This window comes from Melopsittacus undulatus, chromosome 12 (genome assembly GCF_012275295.1).
Source record: "Melopsittacus undulatus isolate bMelUnd1 chromosome 12, bMelUnd1.mat.Z, whole genome shotgun sequence".
NCBI lineage: Eukaryota > Metazoa > Chordata > Aves > Psittaciformes > Psittaculidae > Melopsittacus > Melopsittacus undulatus.
The window spans coordinates 16,644,558-16,670,356 of record NC_047538.1 but is presented as its reverse complement, the minus strand read 5'-3'; the positions used below and the strand labels follow the sequence as shown (position 1 = coordinate 16,670,356).

At 41.1% G+C, this 25,799-nt stretch overlaps 1 protein-coding gene across 1 annotated transcript in view; it reads right to left on the bottom strand.

The window, feature by feature from the left end:
* GALNT9 (polypeptide N-acetylgalactosaminyltransferase 9) overlaps positions 1-25,799 on the bottom strand; it is a 136,281-nt gene that overhangs the window by 2,772 nt on the left and 107,710 nt on the right. The window contains exons 7-9 of the mRNA XM_034068422.1: positions 10,834-11,019; positions 7,329-7,466; positions 4,866-4,961 (exon numbers count right to left, since the gene is read on the bottom strand). Coding sequence (XP_033924313.1) covers positions 4,866-4,961; positions 7,329-7,466; positions 10,834-11,019 — 420 coding nt within the window. The remainder of the gene's footprint in view (positions 1-4,865; positions 4,962-7,328; positions 7,467-10,833; positions 11,020-25,799) is intronic.

Genomic DNA, 25,799 nt, shown 5'->3' with positions numbered 1-25,799 from the left:
ATGGAGTACAGGGGACATAAGTAGAAAAAGCTCAAGCAAGTATTTCACACTTCTCGTATCTAATGAGCACTCAGTAGAGTTCACATGAGCTGCGTGGCTGAAACTTCAACTGACCAGGTATGCTTTCACCTTGCAGTCTTTATTATATCTCTGCAGGTCCCAAAATACCTTCCAGCAGCCTGGTTGGCTTTGCCTTATCCAGGTAATCAGCACCACTGCTTATAATGGGTTGCCTGCTCCATAGTATAGGATCAATTTTCCCTGTGGTTTAAGATGAGCAGTATTTTCTGTACTGATATTAAAATGGTCTAAAAGTTTTGTCTTTAGAATCTCAGTGGCCAGAATTGCATGTGCTCTGCATCACAGTAGCCATGTAATTGAGAAAGACACTGTTATACAGAAGCCTGTCAAAGCAGAAAGTACCATCTCTGCATTTGCCTTAGCAGTGTAACATATACCAACTCTATTACAAACTATCTTCAATATTAGAAGTGGCAGTTGTGTGACAGAACTGAAACAGTTTTACACATCACATGAGGATGGACCTTTGCTCAGATTTTCTGTTTTATCTGAGAAGAGCTGAAGGATCCACATAAAAGACATTGAAGCTAAGTGCTCTACTAAATACTCCAAGATCTAATCCTGATGCTATCTGTTGTACCCATGATAATGTAAGATAGTTCTCCCTTCAACATTTAGAAATCTGACCAGAATGGAAAAGATGTCAAAGGTTGTTTATCAAAGCCACCATATCTGGTTCAGAAATAGTGATGCTACCTGTGGCAGGTGATCCTCCAGGAGCAATGTGATAAGTAAATGGCAGCTTTTAACTGAAGGATTTAACTTCACAAAATCCATTCCTGCTAATTTCCAGTCAAGTGAAAAAAAAGCACAAAATAACAGCAGGTAATAGTAGGAAACAGTTACAGGTATGGGTTTGGTAGCTTTCCACACTAAATTTAACCCTTCTCTCACATTCTTGTTCTCCAAGCAAAAGGAAATCTTTACTGTTTGGCCCTGAAGGTTAAGGTAAGCTGTAAGCTGACACAGAAACTGGAACAGTGAGCTACACAGGCATAAGAAATACCTTAAGTCTCTAGAATACTTGTGATCTGTCTTGTAGTGACAAGTTACCAGACTTCCATGTTTGTTACAGAATCTCACCTACCACTTCCTGCAAGTTAAACTTCCTTTTCATCCACCCCACTCTAAGCAATCAGATCAGCTCCCTAGTGTGCCACTCTGGAAAGCCACAGCTCTACCAAGCAAAATGTTAAATACCTGGCCTCAAGCAACAGTTTAAGTAAAGCCTTTCATCTCCTCTTACTCCCATCTGTTTGCTTAGCTTCGAGCTCCAGGAATCAGCATGTCAAGAGCTCCCTTCTTTCTTCTTGATCTCAATGCAGAGGGAGTTCTGCTTTCACTGCTGCAGTGCCTGGTCTTTCTCTCGGTGTGAAAGGGAAGAGAGGAGGGCGGAGAAGGAGGCTGTTCACCGGGGCCCTTCTATCCCAAGATGCCATTTTATTAAGTTGTCCTCTTCTTTCACATACCATATAATCAGCTCCACATCACAGCATTCAAGACACACTCTGCAACAGTGACTATTTCCACTGAGGCTGTGTAAGTGTTCTCAGATGGTTCAAAACCTGCATGTCCTATAACCATTCTAAGAAGCTTCTAAAACACCACATGTGTGTCTGTCGCCCCCCCCCCCCCCCCCCCCCCCTTAAAATGTCTTTTACAACAAAAGGGTATTGTGTAATGCTATGGAACCATGACCTTTACAGGTAATCATACAAGAGAGGCCACATGCAGAGGCAAGACAGTCAAGACCCCCAATATGTTCCCTGGTTTCTGAATTTTCTCTAGCCCTAGACTGTTTCTCCTAGCAGTATTTGCAAACAGTTTCTCCTGAAAGGGATTAGACTCAAACTTCAGATCCAATGAACACATATAAAAAGGACACTATATTTCTGTTTTGAAATCAACTTAGACTGATGTCTGGATATTCTTAGTTGTTAGCTTATCCCGACTTAGCTCAAGTCAAATGCATCAAGCTAAACTGATGTAAACTCAGACTAAATGCATTCCAGAGCACCCATAAAAGAGCTTGTCCCTGTTTGAATAAAGAAATGTAAAAGCTGATGTCATTGAAAAGATGTGATTTATCATGGTAAAATCTGATCTTGAGAATACTCACAGGGAAAGGCATTTTGTTCATGGAGCAGTAATGGTGGGTTGGCTTTATTTTTCACTGGCAGTGCAGGACACCACCACTCAGAGGTGTGCAATATGCAAGGGAAATAGAAGAGCAAGAAGTAGAAGAAGGGCAAGAAGTACAAGAAAAGAGCATTTTACCACAGATGAATAGTATTCTTACTCCTAATTCAGCTTTCTTTTTCAGTAGAACCATGTGTTTGCTAAAATCACTAAAACTGCTTGTCAGAATTGAAGAATATGAAAACCAAGCAAGGCTGTAGCTGAAAAATGAGAGACTTTCACACTGGTAGGATGCATTAAGCACCAGTGATAACCTACCTGGTATAAAAGAGTTCCATGTTTATATTCGTATATATGCAGCAGGCACGTACAACTAACCCAAATCAAAACTCACTGGGGTAATTCATGCCCTGTGCTTGACATGAAAAATGTCAGAAACTGAAAGCTAAACATAATAGACAATTATGCTCACCCAGGCTGATGAGAAGAGGGTCTTTAAAAATGTTTGTTTAATATATTAAAACGCTTGCTGTCAACACCTTTCATGCTATGTGCTTGAATATCTTTGATGAGGGTTTGTGCAGCTGTGGTTCTCATACTGAATTAATTTTGTGAATTGTGGTGTGAGATGATAGAAGTTTTCCAGCTATGTAATCATTAATTAACTTGGCTGCCTTTGAGTGGCTCCAACCCATGCTTGTCTGTGAAATACTCTGATAGAACATCACCTCTGCCTTCTGCTTGGTATCTGAGGGATAACTTTGTTTTTTTCCCCCTTTCTTTAAAGGGAAATGGGAAAGTGCTGCAGGATAATTTGGTAGATTAACTTTCTACCTTTCCCATACTTTAATAATTCTCACACATGGGATACTTTGGATTTTAAGGGTTTGGGAAGACTGACTTCCTCTTTTTATGCGTTTGTTCAGTGGAAGTAACAAAGAACTCTAGCTTGTGGCTGTAACAGTCTAAAAACAGCTTTTCAGGCTTGTTCACAACATTCACCTATACAGGATACTGAAGACCCATAGCAGAAGGGAGCCAGAAGAGACTAAATTGGTCACGACCCAACTTCATCTTCTGGAGAAATAAATAATTTGTGTATTGTTATTTGCATCTGAGAAGAGCTGCCCAGTGTCTAGTCTAGGGCCCACAAGGCAAAAGGCATCCTTTACTAGGCATCAGATTTACAGCTTATTAAAAGGAAAATTACGTGTTCCTTAATGGAAAAAATTGGTCAGAGCTGGATGCTGAGAGGTGAACTGCTTTATGCCCCCAAATTTACAACAGCTAAGTCAGGAGAAGCTAGGCACATTGTACTTCTTTTCCAATAAATTCACATGTATTTTCTTCTGGAAGCCAAAGTGTATTGTATAAACAGGAGTTGTAGAGGAAAACAAGTAGGTTAGGGACTTAAACTGCAAAATAAATTGCAGTCAGAATCAGTTATTTTATTACTCTTCCCAATACTAGCACGATGACGGGACATCAGATGTTGCAAAGGGACTTTCTGGAAGGACTTGTATTTGCAGCCTTCTGGTCAGAATTAGCATAGAGCAAGAGAGCGAACTTTGAGTGCCTTAACATCTCTTAACTAGAGTCTTCTTGAGAAGCTCATTTACATCTAATTAAGCAACACTATTTTGTTACCTTACTGAAAGGCTGTTCCTTCTGCTTCTACTAGGAAAGTGTCAGTCAAATGTTCCATAACAATCCTGCCAAGGGTGGACGTTTTGTCAGTAGGAGCTACTGGCCCTTCTCTCTAATCAGGTGTGACTCTCTCAACAGCTTGCAATTAAGCACTATGGGCAATATTTATATTTTGTAACTTGTTATTCCTCCACGGTGACGGATGAGCCAGGAATCAAATCAATGTATGTATGACTGAACTCCAGATAGCTGTTAAGTCTGTGATAAGGTCAGAGTTTATTTACACATGAGAACATTCATTAACATGGTTTTGATTCAGATGGTACTTCAAAAGAAACTAGAATTACATTTCAGAGGAAGCCTAAGTCCTGGATTTAAATAATACCCAACTTGTGTTTAAAAAACAAGTAACACCACTGTGAGCGTGGGAAGAAGAAATGCAATTTTAGAATCTTCAGACATCTTTGAGAAAATAATAATACACACAGGGACAAGTGAAAAAGAATTCTATGCTAGAAAAGCATTAACTTAAAAGATGTTCCTAATTCCTTTTGAAGTTGATGTTAAATGCATGCTTAACTTTTGCCTACTTGAGGAATCACAGCAGCTTGCTAAATCATTTCTGCATAGGAACCAATAGGACCAATGAACAGTTAATTTAAAGAGATACTATTCCTAGAACAAGTCAAGTCATAACAAGAAGAGCTGCTCACTCAAACTGTGTAAATTCATAGATCTGTGGTGGATCTCTCTGTTACTAAAGCAAATTATAATGATTCTTCCATTTTCCTAACTAGCATCTTCAATGTATAGATTCACATGCTGAACAGCCTTGAGAAGGGCACCTGAAAAAACCTGGATTAAAGTCAGTGATTTTCCTTTGCATCTCAGGAATATGCTGCCAACCTCAAATCAAACAAACCAAATTACTTCTTGTTTCTTCTGAAAATTCTTTAAGTTAAAGTTTTCTTACTAATAATGGGATTTTAACCATTTACCTGAGAAGACATTCCATGGCATGGGTAAAGGATTGCTTTGTCATCCTCTTCAGCTCCCTGATCTAAGCAGTAGCCACTAGCTTTGCTATTACGAACCTGTAACCGGACCAGAAAGAAAACAGTTGTAGTAGAAATTAATCTGTATAATGCAAGTCCAATACAGCTGAACCTGAGCTGCACTACAGCTACTGAAACAATGTAAAACCGTTTTTCTCTAAGAAACATGTGCTTATTCTCGAGGTATGACAGGATGCCAGTAGTGACTTTGCTCCAGGAGAGACACAATTTGGACAACCTGCTGTAGCACCATTCTCTTTGCCCCTGTTGCTCATATAGAAACAAAACCCATATGAAAACATTCTACTGGAACTGAGAATAAAGTGGCTATGTACAGAAGTGACATAAAGCACATTGCTGTGAAAGGATACAGCAATAACTTCTTTAAAAAGTTATTTAGATATTCTGGAACAGTCAACAGGTGACTTTGGTTTAGACTGTGAAGTATTTGGCTGGCTGCCCCCATAATACAGAAATAGCTGCTGCATGAAGTGCTGGAAAAACCAGTAAGTAATTCTTGATCTTACAGTATAGAAGCATAACAGGGGATCTGATCGGATAAGGGGGCTCAACAGTTAAATCTGAGAAGGTTTATTTTATGACTCAGGTACTATAAAGGCTAAAGAAGATGAAGACAGCTTTATGGCATGGCTTTAAAAAATGTGAATTGAGTCACTAGTGAATAATTTTTTTACTGCTGTTTCAATCTGTTTCACATCTACTCAATACATTTATTTTCCTTTAAACTCACTAAAATCCAGACATATTTTTCCTCCAAGAAAATAAGCAGAAGAGAAAGTATTTAATAACAACTTGATGTCATTTAGGATGAAGCCTCTAGTTTTTTCATTGCAGGCATGCAAGACTGAAAGGGAACTATGCCAGTTTATACTAGCTGAATAGCTTGTGTGTTCTATTTTATTACAAGTTTTAACAAATTAGATGCTTGCATCACTAAACTTCCTGTTTGACTCAAGAATCTTCTATGTGACCACTCAACAGAAACAAACTTCTTTTTAGAGACCAGCTTGCTAACCGTCTGGTATAATTGACACAACATTGGCAGAACTGCCAATGTTCCTCACAGTTAACAGCCTTCTTAGAGCTGACAGTTACTAATAGCTCCTGTTGAATTTACTAAATGTCTTTCCTCAGTTACTGCCAGGGATACTTATATTAGGATGCAAAGTGATATTATGCAATAAAACTTACACTTCGTATCAGTAGCTGAAGTGCCTGACTTACATGAAGTCAATCAAATAGAACAGAAGGGAATAATGTCCATTTAGTTGTCTTGTGTGAAAATATATTGCCTGCGGATTTAATTGTAGTTCAAGCAGACAATTAAAAGAGAATTGTAAAAACATTAAGCAGCAGAGGAGCTCCTAGAACTTCACCCCAGTTCACAGTTGTGACAGCAAGTCCTTACATCACAGGCACGTGATAGATTCAAAGAATTACAGAAGGGATATCTGACTTTGCTACATACTGGGGTCAAGTGTATGCAGGAGCTTTGATTGGTTCACAGCAGAGGAAGAAAAGTTTCAGAGAGTTGAGGTCAACTGAAACATCTACACATTTCTAACATGTTTAGATCCAGCATTTCAGTTAGGTTAAATAACCTATTCACTCATCTGCCTCTGAGTAGGTGTTCCAGGGTCTGACTCAGTACTGGTACCCAAGTGACAATGAAAGTACAGAATCTGAGCAGAAAGCAGAAAAACTGTTCTTCCTCTGACTTTTTCATGATGAGATAAAGACCTGCCAAATGGTACCCTCACCTCATAATCTGAGCAAGGGTATGTTGCTTTTTATCCTGAACAATGAGGAATGCAAAAATGATTAACAGAATCACAGAATTGTTAGGGTTGGAAAGGACCTTAAGATCATCCAGTTCCAACCCCCTGCCATGGGCAGGCACACCTCACACTAAACCATGCCACCCAAGGCTCTGTCCAGCCTAGCCTAATAAAGTGAACACAATCCTTCAGGTAGTTTGGTAAAACCCAAACAAAGGGTAATTCTTTACCTAAAAATAATTCAGCAAACTCAGCTGTTCTTATTAACTGTAATTATTATAGCTGTCTTGACTGCTGATGTTTTCTTGAGGATGTCTATGGTATTCTATTTGGGAAACAATTACCTCAAATTTATGTTCTCAGAGCTGCTCCGTTTTAAAGCAAACCCCAAGGAGGTTGTGCATCATCATTACACAGTCATACCCCAGCAAGAGGGACAGAGGTTCTCAAAGCCACACGTCTTAGTGGTGATTAAACACAGGGGAGGGCATTTCTTTTGCTACTGCTGTGCTGACTTGAAATTGCTCTGTACATCCTGATACCCACCACTAAGATGAAAGGACTGCTCTAATGCAGCCATGATGTATTTTTCAAAGACATACAGTACCTCTCCATAAGTGACTGTATTATTATAAACCCTCATTTCAGGATAGACGTTCTCTAAGTACCACTTAAAACTCCGGCACTGCAGTCGCTGTCGTAGAGCTATTCTTTCAGAAACGTCTCCAAAGTCAACTCCAGGGTTCTGCAAAGCAGAGAAAGAATAAAGAAATCTCACTGCATTGACTTTACAGTTGTTTTCTTTACTGAAACCGAATTGGAGTTCATTTTGTATACCAAGCTGTATTTCCTTCTCTCTTTCCTAAGTAGCAGCTTATCAAACGGCTGCTGTTGAGAGCAGACAATAAATAATAATGAAAGTCGGTGGAAAAAGAAGAATAACAAAGAAGCAAAAACCAAACGTAAATCAAAATAATAAGAATACAATAATAATGCTGTTACTTACTGCAATTCTAAGTTTTTGTAATCAAACTGAACTCATTTGCTTTTAGATTCATTAGGAATTTAGGCAGTAATTCTGATCCAAGATATGGCAGCATGATCATTGGTTTACTCTAGTAACAGCCTTGGGTATTCACTAATGTAAATGAGATCAGAACAGACCTGTTAAAACTTCAAAGCAGAGCTGCTCAGAAAGTCATTAAGCTCCATTAAACATTTGCATAGACCAGCATTCAGCTTTTACTGGAAATGGAGCTCATTTGCAGACCTGAGCCATAAAATGCACAAACCCTTCTTTATAATTCTGCTTCAGAATCTAATTCTTGTTTGAATTCAAATCCCATGAAAAACGCAGGCTGGAAGAGTCAAATCAGTATGATCAAACCCAGCCATTTAGGAAATGCCAGGTCCCAAGGTAGCGTCTGTTGATTTAAACTGTTACAAATCATCACAGTTCAACATTAAGACAGCAAGAATTACCTCATCTAAAAATCTTTCCTGACACTATGTGAATCAAGTGGACTGATCCTGGGGACTTGTGCATGGATCTCTCTGAGGTACGTTTCCTCCAGAAGGATTCCTGTACGGTTTACAAATTGTGTCTAATGCAGGGTTACAAGACAGCAGCAAATCTTAGCTCAGGGTTTATTAGAATCCCCAACAGATGCTTCATTTTCAGGAGAGAATACAAGTGTAATACTGAACAGGTTTTTCTATTTGCCACATAAAGAGTTTGCTGTGCTCACTGCCGTTTGCTGATGCATACTTTGTCATGAGATCTCTATGCAGCATCCATTCAAATGAATGTTAATTTACGTACTACTTCAGGCTACGTGGAAGGAGAGCAATTCTTGGAAGCATTCAGCTCAATAAATAATGCAATATAAGATTCCTTTATCGCTAAAATTGTCAAAGAATAGATCACAAGCAGGGGCAAACCAACTACTTGGTTAACTAAACTAAAGCTCTGCTGACCCACTGCTGAAGGTTATATGAATATGATCTTGCAGATGTGTCCAAAGATCATCTGCTGATCAAGACACACATTACGTACAGATCCTCAGTAACTTGGAAGGGAGCAAGCTGTGGAAATGATGGCATGAATTATGAAAGGATTAATTTGGATGGGGTTTGGTATGGGAGAAAACATGTATTTTACTTCCCTCCTTTCTGCCCTACTCTAGAACGAGGCAGTACAGAGCCCTATTTGTGGTGTCTTCTACAGAGCAGCTATGAGATCGCAGTGCTTACTTCTGTATTAGCTGCAGTCATCACATGCAGGTTACAATGTGATGGCACAAGAATGAGGTGTCCACAGCATTTAGTATGTGGACATATTCTTTATAACCAGGCGATGGGTTTCTAGTTCTCCTGCAGAAGGTTTTCCTTGTGGCTCATAACAGTGCAGTACTTCTTAGTCATCTGGGTTGAATGCTACAGTGGAATAACTCTGTGAACACTAACACTCACTTCCTTTTCCTGACAGCTAATGGAGTTATTTTTATGATGCACATTTTATCAATTAATCAATTTATTTTATGGAAAGAAAATTTTAATGTTCAGTACTTCTGCTGACTTTCTGTCTCTTAATGTAGATGTGCCAGGGTTTTTTTATAAGCACTGTTGTATAGCTCAGTGCAGAAAATTACATCAATGAGTAATCTCAGAGAGATTAAAGGAAATCATGTTTTGGGGGGTAAATGCTTATCTAAATATCTTGTCTCTTCTCAGAATTCCTTTGAGATGGCATCAAACAAACAATTTTACCAAGGTTACTTTTTCATCTGATTGAAACTGTTTTATGAAGTGGATGCAGACAGGGCCAAAATGGCCCTAAGAACTTAAATGGGTGCTGTTTTGTTTCCCTCCAGCTATCATGGAATTCTTGTGTGGGAAAGAAGTTACTTTGTTAAGGCAAAGTAATTCTCTGCAATTACCTCTCATGCCAGAAGTCACCAAAACACATCTTCATAGAGCCCTTGCACAGAGTGTCCGATACTGAACAGCACTGAGCGCAGTTTGGACACATGTGAACATCTGACATATTCAGACATCACATGGAGAAGAATGAAACATGGCTTCTTTAGGCATAGGTATTTGCAACACCACAACAGGAATGAACAAAAACTGTACCTAAGTACATATTTAGTATGCAGATATTTAGGACACAGTCTAAATCCTATGAAGTCTCTGACAAGACTCCTGTGACTTTGATGGACTCCTATATCATAACAGAACATTACGACTTACCTTCCTGTTCTGGTAGGAACATTCCTGTTTTCATGTGCTTCAATGAGCTCTGGACCAGCCTCTCATGCAAGGGTTAACTAAACCACCACTACCTGCAGACTGGAGCATGCTTCCCCTCAGCTGCTCTCCCTGTGCCCCTTCACATGAATAATTTGGATGCAAATACCACTAAAGAATACAGCAGCAGTCAGCTTCCACCTGACTGGGATATAACATCCCTCTCCTCTCCAGGAATTATGCTCAGTGGAGATGTAGCATGTGATATACTTACAGAATAAAGTGATAAATTGAACCTACAGTTTATCTAATATTTATATTACATGGATTCCTAGAGGCCCCCACATGCCATCTACAATTTGTATGCACAGTGAGAAACAGAATGTGTCCACATTGCAACTCTCAGCCTGCAGACAGTAAAACTATTTAACGGGTGATTCTTTTATCACATACTTTGTTTTTTATGCTTGTGAGGTCTATTGAGCCTCACTGTGAATGATGATATTTATTTACAGACATTTCCGTAGTCCTCACTGCTGTAGCATATGAACACCTCAAAGTTTAATGGCATCCCAAATTAATGACTTCTTCTGAGGAAGCACATAAACCTGGAACATTTTGCTCCAGTTAAATTATAAATCTGTGTCACTGCTCCTGGGTGTACAACAAAACTTACACTGAGGAAGCAAGTTTACGTGGCAGAACTCTTCATATTAAGCATGCACCAGCACGAAAGCGCTCTTCCCCTTAAGCTAAGCCCACTTGGTACACCTGTAGTAATTATCCTTCACCTCCAGGAGCTAACTAGGAACACCCGACCAAGTTCCTGCCTCTGTCTGGGAGAGAGCATGACTTGTACTTACTGCCATGGGGATGTTCCATGCCATGTAAACATGCGACTTGAAGTCATCCATCCAGACCTCAGCAGCCCGCAGGGCATTGCGCTTTGCATAGTAATCAATGTCGTTGTTGTAGGGTTTCTTTGTGCGTTCAATATGTGCCACGCGAGAGCAGGGTAACACCTCCATGCTTCCTCCACACTGCCAGACCTGGGAGAAGAAATAACAATCACATGTTGGGGGGTTGGTTTGTTTTCTTCTGTGTCTTTTCAGAGGCTGTACATAGAGCATTCTCCAGTCAGAGATGGGCACCATCAAACAGTTCACAACAACCATCCAACTTACCTTTCCCTGGACACACTGACTACAGATAAGTCTGAGGTGAATGCACCTGGCTGTGTTAGGTACATAAATTTACATGCCACAGATATGCAAGTCCTTCCCCATACTGTCGCTGTCCTTGGAGCCATTAGAGAGAAGACAAACTGCAACGTGGCAACCTCTATCACAGGGATTAATTTAACCTAATGCTTGTTACTGAAACTTCAAAAAATCAGTTCTGTCATCTGGCTGTCTATGTGGGGATTACTGTGTCTGCTCTCCAAATCAACAAACTTTAATAGTTTAAATGTGACTGCCAGAAAAGTCTGATACACATTTAGTGTACATCAGCATCTCAGATGATTTGCTCCACACCACAGTCTATTATGTGGGGTTTTAAACACTACTTGTGGGAAATAAAAGGAAACAAATTACCCACACCACAATACCACCAGAAAAAAGGCATGGAAACACACTTATTTGCTCATTATGGAAACCTAGACTTCGACTGTGAGTCGGTCAATTACTCTTTCTAACCCAGCCACTGGAGGCTTCACTGATTTCCAGTGCAGCAATTCTCCCATCACAGACATGCTTTGTCCTGCCTTCATGAGTAAGAAACAAGCACTGACTTACCTGGTCAGTACAGGATGTCCCATGGAAATTTTACCCAAGAACAGAGACTCCAGTCTCAGCTCAGGGTGCCCTGGTGAATCTGGCCATTAAGTGAAACACATTTATTTAGCAACAGGGGTTACTGCTGCACTTGGCAGTGGATGTGAGCACAACAGAAGCAGTTCTCACCCTGTGCTCCTATATCCCCTCAGTTCTTACCTGCCAGCAGCAAGGGAAGGAGAAACCCCTGGTGCAACTGTTCTGTGTACCTTTGCCTGCAGTCTGGTCACATCAGAAGCAACAAATGGCCACTTATCTCTCTACCCCCAAGCTGATGAAGATGGAAAAAGGGGCTGAGTGGAGACTGTATCACCCAGGCACAGCTGTGATGTACTGCTGTTTGTCCTGTTGATTATTTACTGTCTGAACTCTGGGACGGGAAACAATGAGGACTTTTCTCTTTGAATTAGTGAGATATGGAGTGATGCAGGGTGAGTGAAGCTTATGCCTTTCAGTTCCCTCAGGTCTGCACCCAGTGCTATAATGTAGCTGAAATAAATAAAAGGTAGTAAAACACAAGCAATAATCCATCGCTTTTCAAAGTCACAGAAGAGCATAAGAGCTCATTCCTAGGCAAGATGCACTCCAGAATAACACTGGGCCAGTTCTTCACCTAAGCTGCCTTCTTGGGGACAAAGATAAATTGCTTGGGAAGTGGCAGATAAAAATCTTCTGCTCCAGTCTGCCTTTTTTTTTCCCCTAAATACTCTGATAGGTAATATGTATTTGCTGCTTTCCAAACGGCTCTGCAGTAAATCACTGGCCACTGGAATTTACATTTGATAAATGAAATACACTGAAAAAAGCACCGCTCATAAATTTGGCCTGACATATGCTGAGGTTTCCAGTGCAAAGGGGAAGTGCTATGAAGAAAGAAAGGAATTAATTGATTTTCATGGTCAGAAGGGGAAATGAGCAGTACACCTCAGTATACTGCTATATGCCTGACTCATCCTGGAAGTCAGCTATTTAATGCATGGCACATTTTTCTTTCTCTTGCTATGGTTAATGACCTTGTAATTGTCATTTATATATTTTGGTAGCAATGGCAAATACATTATCTAAGCAGCAGATTTATTTCCTTCAAATGCCAGTGCTCATGCAAACCTGAAGAGGAAAAGGTACTAAACTGCAACATTAAAGGAAATGGTTTAGCTCATCTGTAAATTCAACAGAAGCAGTTATTTATCAGTGATAAATTCTCCCCAGATGAAATCCACAGGGAAGTCAAGCACCTGGCTTCGAAGGAAACACAACAGAAAAAGGCAGCAGCAGCCTCAGGCCAGGCAACACTCACTCTGTCACCAGGATCCTGGTGCAGGCAGCAGGAACCTGGACTGTTACCCGCCCCAGCTGCAATCTCTCTACATTGCCTCACATTTACAATCAGTCAAATCTTTCCTCTACCCCTCAGCCCCGTTTTGCTCTTCAAAGACACAAAAATCTGCTGAAGAGGGGAAGGAAGGAACAGCCAGGAAATACTCAAGGAAATTTGCTTCCCATGGAGATACTGATTTACCCCAGATGACTTGGTTTTTGGGGCAGAATGTCACCAGAAACCAGTGGGGCTGTTTCCCAGGAGGTAGCCAGATGTACATTGCACAGGGTAAGAGGCAGTGAGGTAGTGATGTATCACCAGGCATACACTCTCCCACCATTTGTCCGTATCCCAGATAAATGCTACAGCTGCTGAACTGTGGGCCATTTCTTTTCAGGCCAGACAAGGTCTCCTGTTTCACTTCATCAGGATTAGTTGCTGTTCAGCGGAGCACAGACGTGTCTCTGTATCCCCACACACCCTTTTGGTGCACTGCCAAGTATGAAGCAAAGCTCTTGTCTTCTCCCTTTCCAGAGCAATTACTTAAGCTTAAATAAAGAGCTTAGTACAACCAAATATACGCACCCCAAACCAGACAAGATCCCAGTAGTTAAGAGCAGTCATGTGAGATTTAGATGGTTCTGAAGACTTGTGTCTGAATCAAGAAGATGGGGAGGTTTAGCTGCACCTTCCTCCTGCTGATGCAGAATTGAAAGACACATGCAATTCAGAAAGCCATTGCCTGTCTGCTTCTATCTACAAGAAGGCTCTGAAATACAATGAAGGATGAAGGAACAAGGGAAGTTTTACTGCATGAAGCAGATAAGAAATGTGAGTCAGTGGCTGCCCCTGAAACTGGCTTATTCTCCTCCTTTCTTCTTCAGAACTGTATTTAATGACCCATTTGAACAGTACTAAACAACCCATTTCTTTCCACATCTAACTATGAAATTATGCCAGAAAAAATAATTACACACATCTCTACAGAATTTATCAAGCAGAGTTCCTAAAATGTCTTACTATGGGAAGCAAACTATTTCTACCCATGAGCACAAAATGACATCCAAATAGACATGTTTCAGATAATCAGAGGAAACCAACTTCCATGTCTACAACTCATCTTCTGGGATAACAATGTATTTCCAATATGAGTTATTCCTCTCGTGATAATTTGCCAACATTAAATGTGTGTTTCGAGGTTCACTTACTGAGAACATGCAAGTGGAATGGTGTCTTGGGCACCCTACCATACAAGGGTGAACATCACTAGAAACCTCATTCAGCTGCCTTTATCCTCATGGAGAGGCAGACTTTGGTTTTGGCATCACAGTGTGCCTTAGCTCCATGCAGCTGCCACAACTCAGGGACTCACTTGGCTTTCTCATCACACTGTGCAGCGTTTTAAGACATGATCAAGTAATTCCAAGAGACACTCAATTTATTTGCTAATTGTAGTTAATTTCTAATTTCAGTATTGCTCTTTAGGCTGCTATAAACAAAACTGATGGCAATATAAATGTTACCAAAGCTGTGTTACCTGAGCATTTTCACTGCTCAATTATCTCAATCAACTTTCCTATAAACAGGCATATTAAGTATTAAGAAGAACAAGTACCCACATCAGGGGTAAATTACAAACTGAATTATAACGTTTGTGTTTGGCGCTACAGTGATTTACTGACACTCATTATTAGCTGTTCCTGTGCACCTGAAATACAGCTGTCCTACAAAAAGTGTTCACCATTCACTCTGCAGCAATCAGTTGCCATCATATTCTGTGCATCAAAGGCAAACAGAGATGAGGCAGTGTCTTGTCTACCATGACCTACACTGTTCATCACCAACACTGGCCACACGATTTAGAAGGGTTAATACATTGCTATGCTTTAACTCTTGCCAAACAAGGAGGAATTCTGTGAGAAAATGCATTTTCTCTTGTTGCTGGTTTGGCACCACTGCGATGGCTCTGCCAGAGGCAGCACTCCAGAGGTGGATGTTCAGCACATCCCCAAACAAAACCCATCTGCTGGCACCAGACTGATGGTTTACAAAAGCAGTTCTGACCTCCACCTGAGCAGCACTTCACAGAAGTCACCCTTCAGACTTTCTTTTCTGTGTGAAGGCAACAGAAGAGATGGAGGAGTTCTCAAAGCAGCTCAGATATCCCCGTTTTATGATAATCCCAGCGTGGGAGTTCTTGAAAGTCAGGGATCTCAGGTTTTCTTCTATTTTCAAGCAAAGCCTACCAAAAACGGATGTCTCCCAGACTACCCACACACACCTACAGCAGGACTGGAAAAGATTTTCCTATCATAAAAGAACTTCCACGTGTTTCAGAAACCTAGCTGACCTAAATCGTCAGGATAACACCAATCTGAAATGTTCCCACTAGCTGAAACACAAGCTCTGTCACCTCCACTTCACCTCCAAAAAAACCTACCCCCAAAGTGTTTTTACTTAGTAAGAGCGTATTTCAATCTGAAAGGTCAGTTTAAACTGAAAACCCAAACCTTTGCTGCAAAACACCATCTTCCGACAACATTAAAAAGAGGTACTTGTTCTCATTTAGACGTTTTGCCAAACTACAGCCTTTCCCATGGAATATTTTTGTTTTATCAGTTGGAAAAGCCTCAGAAACCTGCCCATTTAATGAAGCCAGGGGCTCACTGCCCTTCTGAGTGCACGTGGTCTGGAGATAAAGGTGCCTTTAATCACTGCGACCGACTGTCCAAGTGATGGGTTCTCACAGGGTGATTAATTTGTGGTTCCTCAAGGTGAATGAAGTCTGAGTACTTCCTAGCTAAAGCTGCAGCACCTCAAGGGCAGGAGGACACAGAGCCCAGGTAGTAAACTCACAACAGCAGCACCACTGGGCCCTTCTCAGCTCCTTGAACACCACTGTGTAACATAAACACCATGTGTACAGCAAAGTCAAACACAAAGATAACTCTTAATATTGAAATTACTGCAAACAATCCTAATTAAAATATGCATAGGACGACGGTGCTGCAGTTCTGGCCTCTCCAGTCACCTATGGACCAGCAAGGTTTAAATCAAGGAATTCTTAAAAGTAGATTTGAAACCTGGCATTAAGATCCTTTCTCATCTCAAGCACAGGAGCTCACTAGTTATCCTCTAGTCTTTAATGGATGTGGCAACTCTCCCAGTGCCCACTCTAGAAACCAAAAATGAGCATGAATACAACACAGTTACAGTCCTTGCATCTCTGCTATTGACAATTTACATAGTTCACTGAAAACTGATTTTTCAAAGCAATTCATAGCCTGACATTTTCTATTTTTTCTAATGGGGTTTTATCGCTATTCTTTCTTCCACATATTTTCAGTGCTGACTAAAGAGCCATATTTAATCAGATGTGCTGGATAAAGTGCTCTCTGTTTTTCACTTCACATAGGAAGCTGTTAGAAACAAGGGGGCTGTCATAATCAAACACGTCATATGGAAACCGAATCACGTGGTCCCGTTTTGTTCATCAGCTCCATTTTTATCACCATCTTCAGAGGCAGCCATAATTATGGTGCAAAAAAGTCCCAGCTCTCATTGCTCAGAATAGCCTGTGCTATTTCATGGGGCACTTACAGAGCAGAAAGCTTTCCATGCTGGGACAAAACAGCTTACATGAGATGCTTTTAGCTGCCAAGAGAATTGTAAAAAGGAAGAAATCACATCTCAAGATCCACAGATCATGTGTTTTGTCAAAGATTTCAGGATAAACTTCTGACCAATGCTTGCAAATTACAGGACCCAAAAGGGTCTTTGATTGATACCAACACTGTTCCTATTGCAGTCCTTACCTTTTTGGTTTCAACTCCTGCTAACAGCAGTTTATAGATACACTGCTAATAGTGGATACAGGGGAAATGTGACAGAATCTCACATATAAAAGCTAATTCTGTCACTAATTAACATAAATACCTGGTGTGTATGTACCTAATCCCACTATTCCTGCTGCCCCCCTAAGGCTGGGAACAAGCAGCGGTGTTTGTGGAGGTCTGAATTTCACTTGGGGCTCTCCTCATGCTTTCTTTTTCCTGGCTTACTCCTCAGCATCAACTCGATTTGAAGACAGAAGCATAGATACAGAGAATAGCGCAGGCAGTCATACAAGTCGTTGGTGCCTGTCTGGCACTAGTATTATCTCTTCACGATTACTATTAGTATCTCAGTTGCCCCATTGATGAATACTTGGAGCTTGCTGCTTTTCCCAAAACCGTTAGCACAGAGTTCCAGTGGGTGTGTATCCTCTTGCTGAGCTATCGAATGGGAGGTTTCCAAATGGCACCGGCTCCTTGTGGGGAAGTAAAACAATTATTTCATAGATACTTGATTATCCTTTAATGTTTCCAGTTTGACCTCTTACTTTTGTTCCTTTGGGGGTTTTCTAATGTTTACAGATGAACTGCTTTCAGAGGAGAAGCGGCAGCAGGACCTTCATGTTCTTGCTATGAGACCCTCAACTGGTAACTTACATTGCTTTACTCCTGCATACCTCTGGTCATTCTCCAGTAGCAAACTCAGAGGTTGTCCTTCACATACTTCTTAGAGGTTACACAGAACCTCACGCCAGCCCAGATCTCAGAAGTGACAACAGTGAGGAGATAAAACCCTTCTGTTAACCCCCTTACAGAAGAAAAGAGATAAGCATGAAGAAATTGAAACATGTTCTAGAGAAACTCACACTCAGCAACTGCTATCTCGCTGTACAGATAAACTTTGTGTGTGAAGAACTAAGTCTGATAAATTAACAGACTAGCTGCTATGGGAGGTAGAGGATAGGATTTTAAATTGTATTAAAGATGTCCCATATGCTTTAACCACTAATCCCATCTCCATAAATCCCTATTTTGCACAGTTTTCACAAAGGATATTGCACCTCTGAGAAAAGCAGGCCTACGGAAGAAGCTGATGAGTCCATGTGAGTAAATTCCCTTCTGCAAGGAAAATTCCAGATGCTCTGAAACATCTTGGAGATGGGGATGAAAGTTGCAAAAAGCCTTCAGGGAAACAAGAGCAGATGGATGCCCACTGGCTGCTGCCCTGGGCACATTGCATGGGTTTGGCTTTACACACGGATTTGAAATAGCCATGAACTCACATGGCAAAGGCTAACGTGTCACTCCACACCAAGGTGGCTCAGGAATTCCTGATGCAGTGATGCGGGTCAAAGACAACCTGCTCCGAACAAGGCTGTTTCCTGAGGAGCTGGTGAGGAGCCTTCACAGCCAAGCAGAGCATGGCCCGAGTTCAGCAGGAGGCTGAAACAACGGCAAAACACAGCTGGTCGGTACTCAAAGGAACGATAGGAGAGCTTATGCTTATACAGACTTCCATCACTGGGCTCTGGAGCCTGCTCCTCATTCCCAATCCTAGGATCATGACATCTGTCCTTCCTGGCACAAATGGATACCTGATGGCTCTGGGTAGCTCCTGAGAGAGGCACCAGGAGAATTACGCAGAGATTCCACAGATCCTGATGGATCAGTGTGCCACGTGCCATGCAGGGACAGCAGCTCACCCCTCTGCTGAGGGCAGGATGCTGGCACATCCCTCAGCTGGGAAAGGGTAGGGAGATGATCTGTTAGTCCCAGAAAACATGGAGCAGGATTTTGGGAGATGGCAGCTTGACAGGTAACAACCAAGCAGCCAACCTCACAGGCACGGTGTATAGGAAACACTGCCATGTCCTGTGCTGCTGACCTTAGGTGCAGGTAAGCGCCATCCATCTACCATCAACTTCGTCAACATTATCACTCAGGGAAGGTATTCGGGTCTGTCAGGACACGAAGCAGTAAGGAATGGGAAGAGGGAGAAAGGAAGTCTATGTAAGGGCAAGGTTTTAATTTTCAGACTTGTTTTTCTTAGCAAATGAATGAATGCTGACACCTCAAAATGCTCCAGGAGAGCTCCTATCACATAGATGACAGGCATAGAAAGGAGACTGCTCTGAGGCACAGCATTAAGCTCCACAGACCAGAGATAAAAACTCTCCTTTCTTCAAATTCTCCCCAAGTCTGAAAGAGGCTGCAGACACCTTCTTCTGGTCTAACACCAGATACGTTCAGTTCTGCAAGCCCCAATCACTTTCCTTGTATAAAGTAAGTGCAATTTAGTACCTCTAAATTAGTTCAGTAATTGTTCCAGGCAGATGCTTCTCATAACATACTCTTCAAGAACACATTACATGAGAATAATTTTCTGCCTTTGTACAAATTTACTCCTTTCTCCCCAAATCAATAGAACTGCTGTCAGTCATTCCTGCAGATCTGTCAGCACAGACACTGTTTGTACTGTAACTGCTAACATTCAACAAATTGGCCTTGGAAAACTACAATCCACATGGGATACATGAAGTGGTGTTAAAGACAAGCCTGACATCTTTCTTCCTCACTTCTCATTCATGTGATTTCTTTAGGTTGTTACTTGTCACTCATCCCAAAAGACCATAGAGAAAATCTCCCTCTAAATTCAAGTCTCAGCAAGGGATAAAGACACACTATGCACATTAAGCTTATATGAGAAAGACTGCAGCTGAGCTCCTGCAACACTGAAGTTCTTAGGAAAAAACTTGTTTTACCAGACTCAGCTTTACTAACCCGCACCAAACTATCAAATAATGCTGACTGTGCGATTCAGAAGCTTCTCCTGAAACACAAGCACCACTACACCAGCTGCACAGTCCAGTGCTCCTTTGGATACCACTTAAAAGAGGCCCAAGACTGGATCAGCTGAGAGCAGCAGGGGTCCAAACAGGCTGAAGGATGCTGTCAGGTGCCAGGAGAAGATTAGCAAGAACAGAGAAGGTCAGAGTAGTGGTGCTGTCACCTATGGACACTGTTCATAAAGCAACAACTGCTTCAGAAATCAACTGTTCTTCAAGGAACTCATCTCCTCAGTGGGGGGGAGGGGGAAAGTGGTGAGTCCAAAGGACCAGATTTGGTTAAATCCCATCACATCATCTAGCTTAAACACATCTCTGAGGTACAGCTAAAGCCAAAGACTGTTGTATTTAGATGGGGTTTGTATGCACATAGTTTATATTCAGGTTTGGGCTTTGGGTCTGTGATCAAATGAGGACAGTCTGAGCTTTTGATTTGTTGGGAAGAGTTGTTTTATGTTTCAAAGCCCTTCCTGTTTTAATTTGGTATCTCAGGTGAACAGGGATTATTTCCTCTGTCTAAATGAAAGCAAAAATCAACCTTCAATCTAGCAGCAAAATTAAAAGCCTTTGCCAAAGCAGGGTCCTGGAACTGGAACACCCACACCTGAAACCTCTGGGGTTGGACTCTTTGTAACACAAATTCCACATTTAAACTTTCTGAACTCTCAAAGAGGAGCAAAACATTGCACAGCAAGTCTGGGTCACACACACCAGTGCAGGTGGCAGCTCGATTACACAGTCACAGAATGGCTGAAGATGGAAGGGACCTTGGAGGTCATGTGGTCCAGCCTCCCCTTGCTCAAGCAGGGCCACCTACAGCCAGCTGCCAGGACCATGTCGAATATCTCTAGTGATGGAGACTCCACCACCTCTCTGGGCAACCTCTCAACACTGTCTCTGATTTCAATTGCCTCTTCAAAATGGCAAATGAAATGGTTTTCACACTGTCTAGGGTGCCTATCATGAATATGTCTGAGAGACAAACTACTTGTAACTTTGCAGGAAGGGCAGACAGCAAGTGTGTAACTCAAAGGCACCTTTTCCAACAGGCAGGCAAACACATTAGCCTGAAACTAGGCAGAACCTCAAATAGCATCTGCCTTCACTATTAACTAAGGTAAGCAGGATGAAAGTAAAGGCAAAAGTTTTCAGCTTCCCCTTTCTTGTGTAATACCATTAGTTCACACTTTCAGTCTTTTACTAAAGCAGTGATACCGACTGCGTGTTCAACCTTCACTAAGAAGGCTGAAAATGATAAAATGCTTCCTGGCATTTTAGCTGAGACCACAGGGAAAAAGAATAAAGAGTGGAATTTATTGATGCTTCTATTAGAATAAAGTCATTCTTGAATAAGAAAATATTGAAACAGACTGTCTAATGAAGTGATCACAAAGGGTCTTTTCAAAAGACCCTAAGTGGATTCATCCTCATTTATTTTCTCTTTCCACAACAGGCCCTTAAATGATCTTTGTATATTGTCTGCACTAAATCCTGCAGGGTTGCTATTTCATTTTAAAGAAAAAAGCTTTTAGGCTGCAAGGGATTCATTCAGGCAGAGCTATTATGCTTATTGTGACTCTGCTGCAGAGCCAAGGGATTTACTATATGCTCATTAGATCCTGCTTTGTTCCAAAACAATCTTTTACAATGCAAATTTTAGCATGCTGATCTCCTTAGAATAACACTTTCAAAAAAGGGTTATTAAAGTAAAAGCTTCTTCTAATGCAGAAATGCTACAAACTGAGATTAATTGCTAATATTTTAGACCATGAAGACATCTGGTGTCTCAGCTGAAATTCAGCTTTGAGCATGGTTATGAGAAGGCACGGGACTTGGTGTTACGGTACAAAGCAGTACCATGGATGGTCACAGAGCTGAGGCCACATCATAAAGTCATCACAGATGAGGCACCTTTATCAGTTGGCTTCTTGGTGGCTGGTGTAAAAAAGACTTGATTTGTTCAAGCACTGGCACCTGAAACATCAAGGAGAAGCCTCACCAGCAGAGACGTTCATTCACCAGGACCTCTAAGGAAGCTGCATAATATGAGAGCTGTGAATTCTCCTCATCCCTATCATATCTCCAGATCAGTGCTGATGAAAACCAGAAAGAGCTGGGACAGTTTCCATCTCTGTAAATTCATGTTTGGCGCCTGTGACCTGCAGAGGTATTGATGGTGCAGGGTGCACTCTTGTTTTTGAAAGCATTAATTCTATCTTGTTCCTCCTCCATGACCTTCCCAAGGGAGCAGTTACATGAACACAGAACAGTGAATGTTATCATCCAGGAGATATACCTGGTAGCTCATTCTTAATAGTTCCATAAATCTCACTAAGTCTTAGTGCTTTAAGTGTACAGCAGAGGTAATACTGATGTAAGGAATAGTGGGAACCTGTCTCTCCTCCATACAGAAACCAGCCAGCTTAGTGATGCTAGATTAAAGCATTCTCTCTTGTACTCTGATTAGCAGATCTCAAGCTGGAGGTAAAATTTATACTGAAAACTGATCTCTAGGAAGAGAATTAATAAAATCCCATGCATAATAAGAAAAAAAAATAGTTTGCTAGCAGAAGGAGCAACAAATCATTAGAGCAATTCCAGCCATCCTTTCCCACACACCCATTTCAAATCACATCTGCAAACTACACATCCAATTTATATTAAAATACCCACAAATCATCACCTGCTTATACTGGACAAGTTCATCTGGTGGGGATAAGCACCTGCTCACTAAACCATCTGAATTCAAATGGCATCCTGTTTTCAGGATGTAAGTGCCAAATCCTTAATGAACATCAGATACAGATGGGCCAGGGCATGGCTTTCAATGGGAATGCATATTTACTTCAGATGGCAAACCCATGATTAAGATTCTTCTCTCAGGGAAAACATAACCAGTGCCATAGGAAGGTGCTGAAGGAGGGGAACTGCTCATAAACAACTGGAATATACTACGTGAAGCATGTCTGGAGCTTCAGAAGCACACCTCTGACCACCCTGCCCTTTCGCCCAGCGCTGCTCCCCTTGGAACACATACAAGTGTTCTTATACTGCAAGAACAACACAAAGAAGACACAAACCCCCTCTGTTGAGTCTGTTACAATGTGCTTTGACTTCACCTTTCTGACTAAAGGACAGCACATGTATGGAAGGATTTTTGGCTACCTTAGAGGAAGGGCACAAAGGCAGAGAAGAGGAACTTTAACAGAAGGAAGTGCTATTGTGTCCTAGTCATTCACTCTGCTTAAATGCTTTATTGCTGCTATTAATGAACAGATGATAACATTAATCATAGGCTGTGAAGTGCCTGGCAAACTAAGCCATTTATAGGAACAGAGAGCTTTGACACCTAAAGAGCTGGTAAAGGGATGTGATTTGGGTAAACCACAAAAGAAAAAGGCTGTTTGTGCTTTGATGGACAACTCCCTAAAGAATCTCCAAATCCTAGGAATGCAAAGCAGGCTGTCACGTTTGTAGATTTGCTGCCTCTCCAGGGAAAATTCAAGTGAGACCAGACCCAGCTCTTTTCATATCAGTTCTTCAAAACCAGTTATTCCCAGTTACAAAGATTTAGGCTTTAGTTGACAAATTCTGTAGTTTGGAAGATTTTTCTTTATTTTTTTTGGAATTTTGTTGTTGTGCTGTTGTATAATGAAACCAATAGGAATGTATTGATGGTGACATAAAAAAGAGATTGCTCTGCATGTTTTTGTTCTTTAAACTAGACAGGACACATTCTGTCTAGCATAAGGATGTGAAAATACACATACACATTTGGCAGCATTTTTCCCAAGAGCTGAAAGTGTCCTCAGAATTGAACACTGTAAATATTAGCTTCAGCTTATTGCCAAGCTAGTGTCCTGTATTATTAAAGTGCTGAGCAAATAAGGGATGTTCTTTGTTTGCGAGAGATTTGTGGAAGTTAAATAAAATAGATACAGATATGGTTCCAAACTGAACCAAAAATGTGCTTGGCATTTCAAGGTGTCTCAAAATATGGAAAGTTCATTTCAGATCAAGCAAAATACTTTGTTTCAACAACATCTGAAAATACACCTTTTGAGAACATAATTTCATGGATTGCCTTATCCCAACAGATGAATTTAGCTATAAATTTCTTTTGCCAAATCTGTAGGTTTTTTCCCCCAAAAAAACTTTGGAAAATTACTGTCCTATTGCAGGCAAAAATATCATTTGTTGATTATAAAGAAACATTGACCTTTACTTTTTCCTTTTTAAGGCTTCTTTACATCATTCATCATCATTTTCACTCCTAGGCTGGGGGCCTACACACCCAGTATCTGCTGTGAGCAGGTTACATAAGAAACTCTTCCATCAGCAACAGCCTTAAAAACAAACTATGTAGGAGAAAGCGCCGTGCTCTGAGCCAAGTCCATGTTCTCCACCTCAGACATCTATCATGCTGGGAATTGCAGCAGGTCTATTCCTGCCCTTAGAGACAACTGTAAGAGCTCAGCAGAGGTTAGGAGGATGTTTTTGTATCATCCTTTCTTGCTCTTAACCAAGGACTTTCATCCTGACACCTAAGGATGATTTGCAGACACCCACTGTGAGCAGGGAGAACATTATCCCAAGTACATGTATAAGGAAATCACAGAATCCCAAGGGTTGGTAGGGACCTTGAAAGATCATCTAGTCCAACCCCCATGCAAGAGCAGGGTAATGGTTTTCATTGATGACTCTGTCCTTATAAAAACCCATTGCCTCCGTGAGCTTCTTGGGATGAAAGGGTTAGGACATCTAGGATATGTTAGATGATGATTTCAGGGAATATGTAGACAACTTGCTAACACAGTGTGCTTCTCCATTCCCCTCAATCCCGTCCTTATTTACCCTTCCCAATCCCAGCACAGAATCCATTCCCTCTGTGTTTCATGTATTGCTACACATTAAAAAGTGATTATGGTGCAAATATGCCTGCACAAACATGGCACTGCTTGACTTGTGTCTAACAGAGCAAGCCAGAGTCAGTTACATATAGCAAAGTCATGAAATAGAGGTATCGGTACAAAAGGTTGTCAGACACGACCAGCAAAGTACTGCAATAGAATAAATAGAGAGTTTACTTAATGACCTTTGGCATTTTATGTTCCCAGACAGTTGCTATAGTTTTACTTCAAAATACACACCTCAAGTACAGCTTGGCTAAAATGCATAAATAAACCCAGTTCCTCTGTCACTGCAGTCATTTGTTATTTCTGGAGAACAGCAACAGCCATTAAATACCACTTTGCTGAATTAAAGTCTGAATTTCTCACTGAAAAGGACGGTGCCACAGGATTAAGTAATTCTTTCATCACATGGCTGATGTGTTTTATCCCTGCTGGGTCACAAGCTCTGCACTTACCGAGCTCCAGGTTTTATCTATTTATTTGTAGAGCCTTTGTTGGAAACATTCTGGGCTGCCAAAGAAATAATCATCTTTCCTACTTTTCCAACTTGAATACAATTCTCTGTTAAAAACCCTTTTCTGGTAAAATGGGATGGATGATAGAAAAAATAATTACCAGGGCTGCATTGCTTTGTGTATCATGTATAAGAAAATGTGAAAAAACACAGCTCTACATCATTTTTATGGAGGCACTTTTCTGGACTTTCAGTTCATTTAATTTTGCCCTGGAGCATCTTTACTGTGAGTAACATGGAACACAATCCACTTGTCTGTCCCATTGCCTCTAAATAATCTCTTTCCATCTTCTCTCAGAGCCGGGCTGTCACAAGCAGTGTAACACCTCTACAGAGATGAAATAAGACAAAAGCAATAACCACAGTCAAGGCCCCCAGGGATTTCTTCACTAGTGCTAACAACAGTGTCCACTGTATCAAAACCCTGCCTTATTGCCCTGTGTCAATGTTTACATGCTCTGCTGCTCCTACCATTCACCATTTTCAGAGGAATTCCAGCCTCATCATCTGCTCTGTCAGGTGATGGCAACAACAATTTCCCTTTCCCATTTCTCCTGTCACTGTCACCTT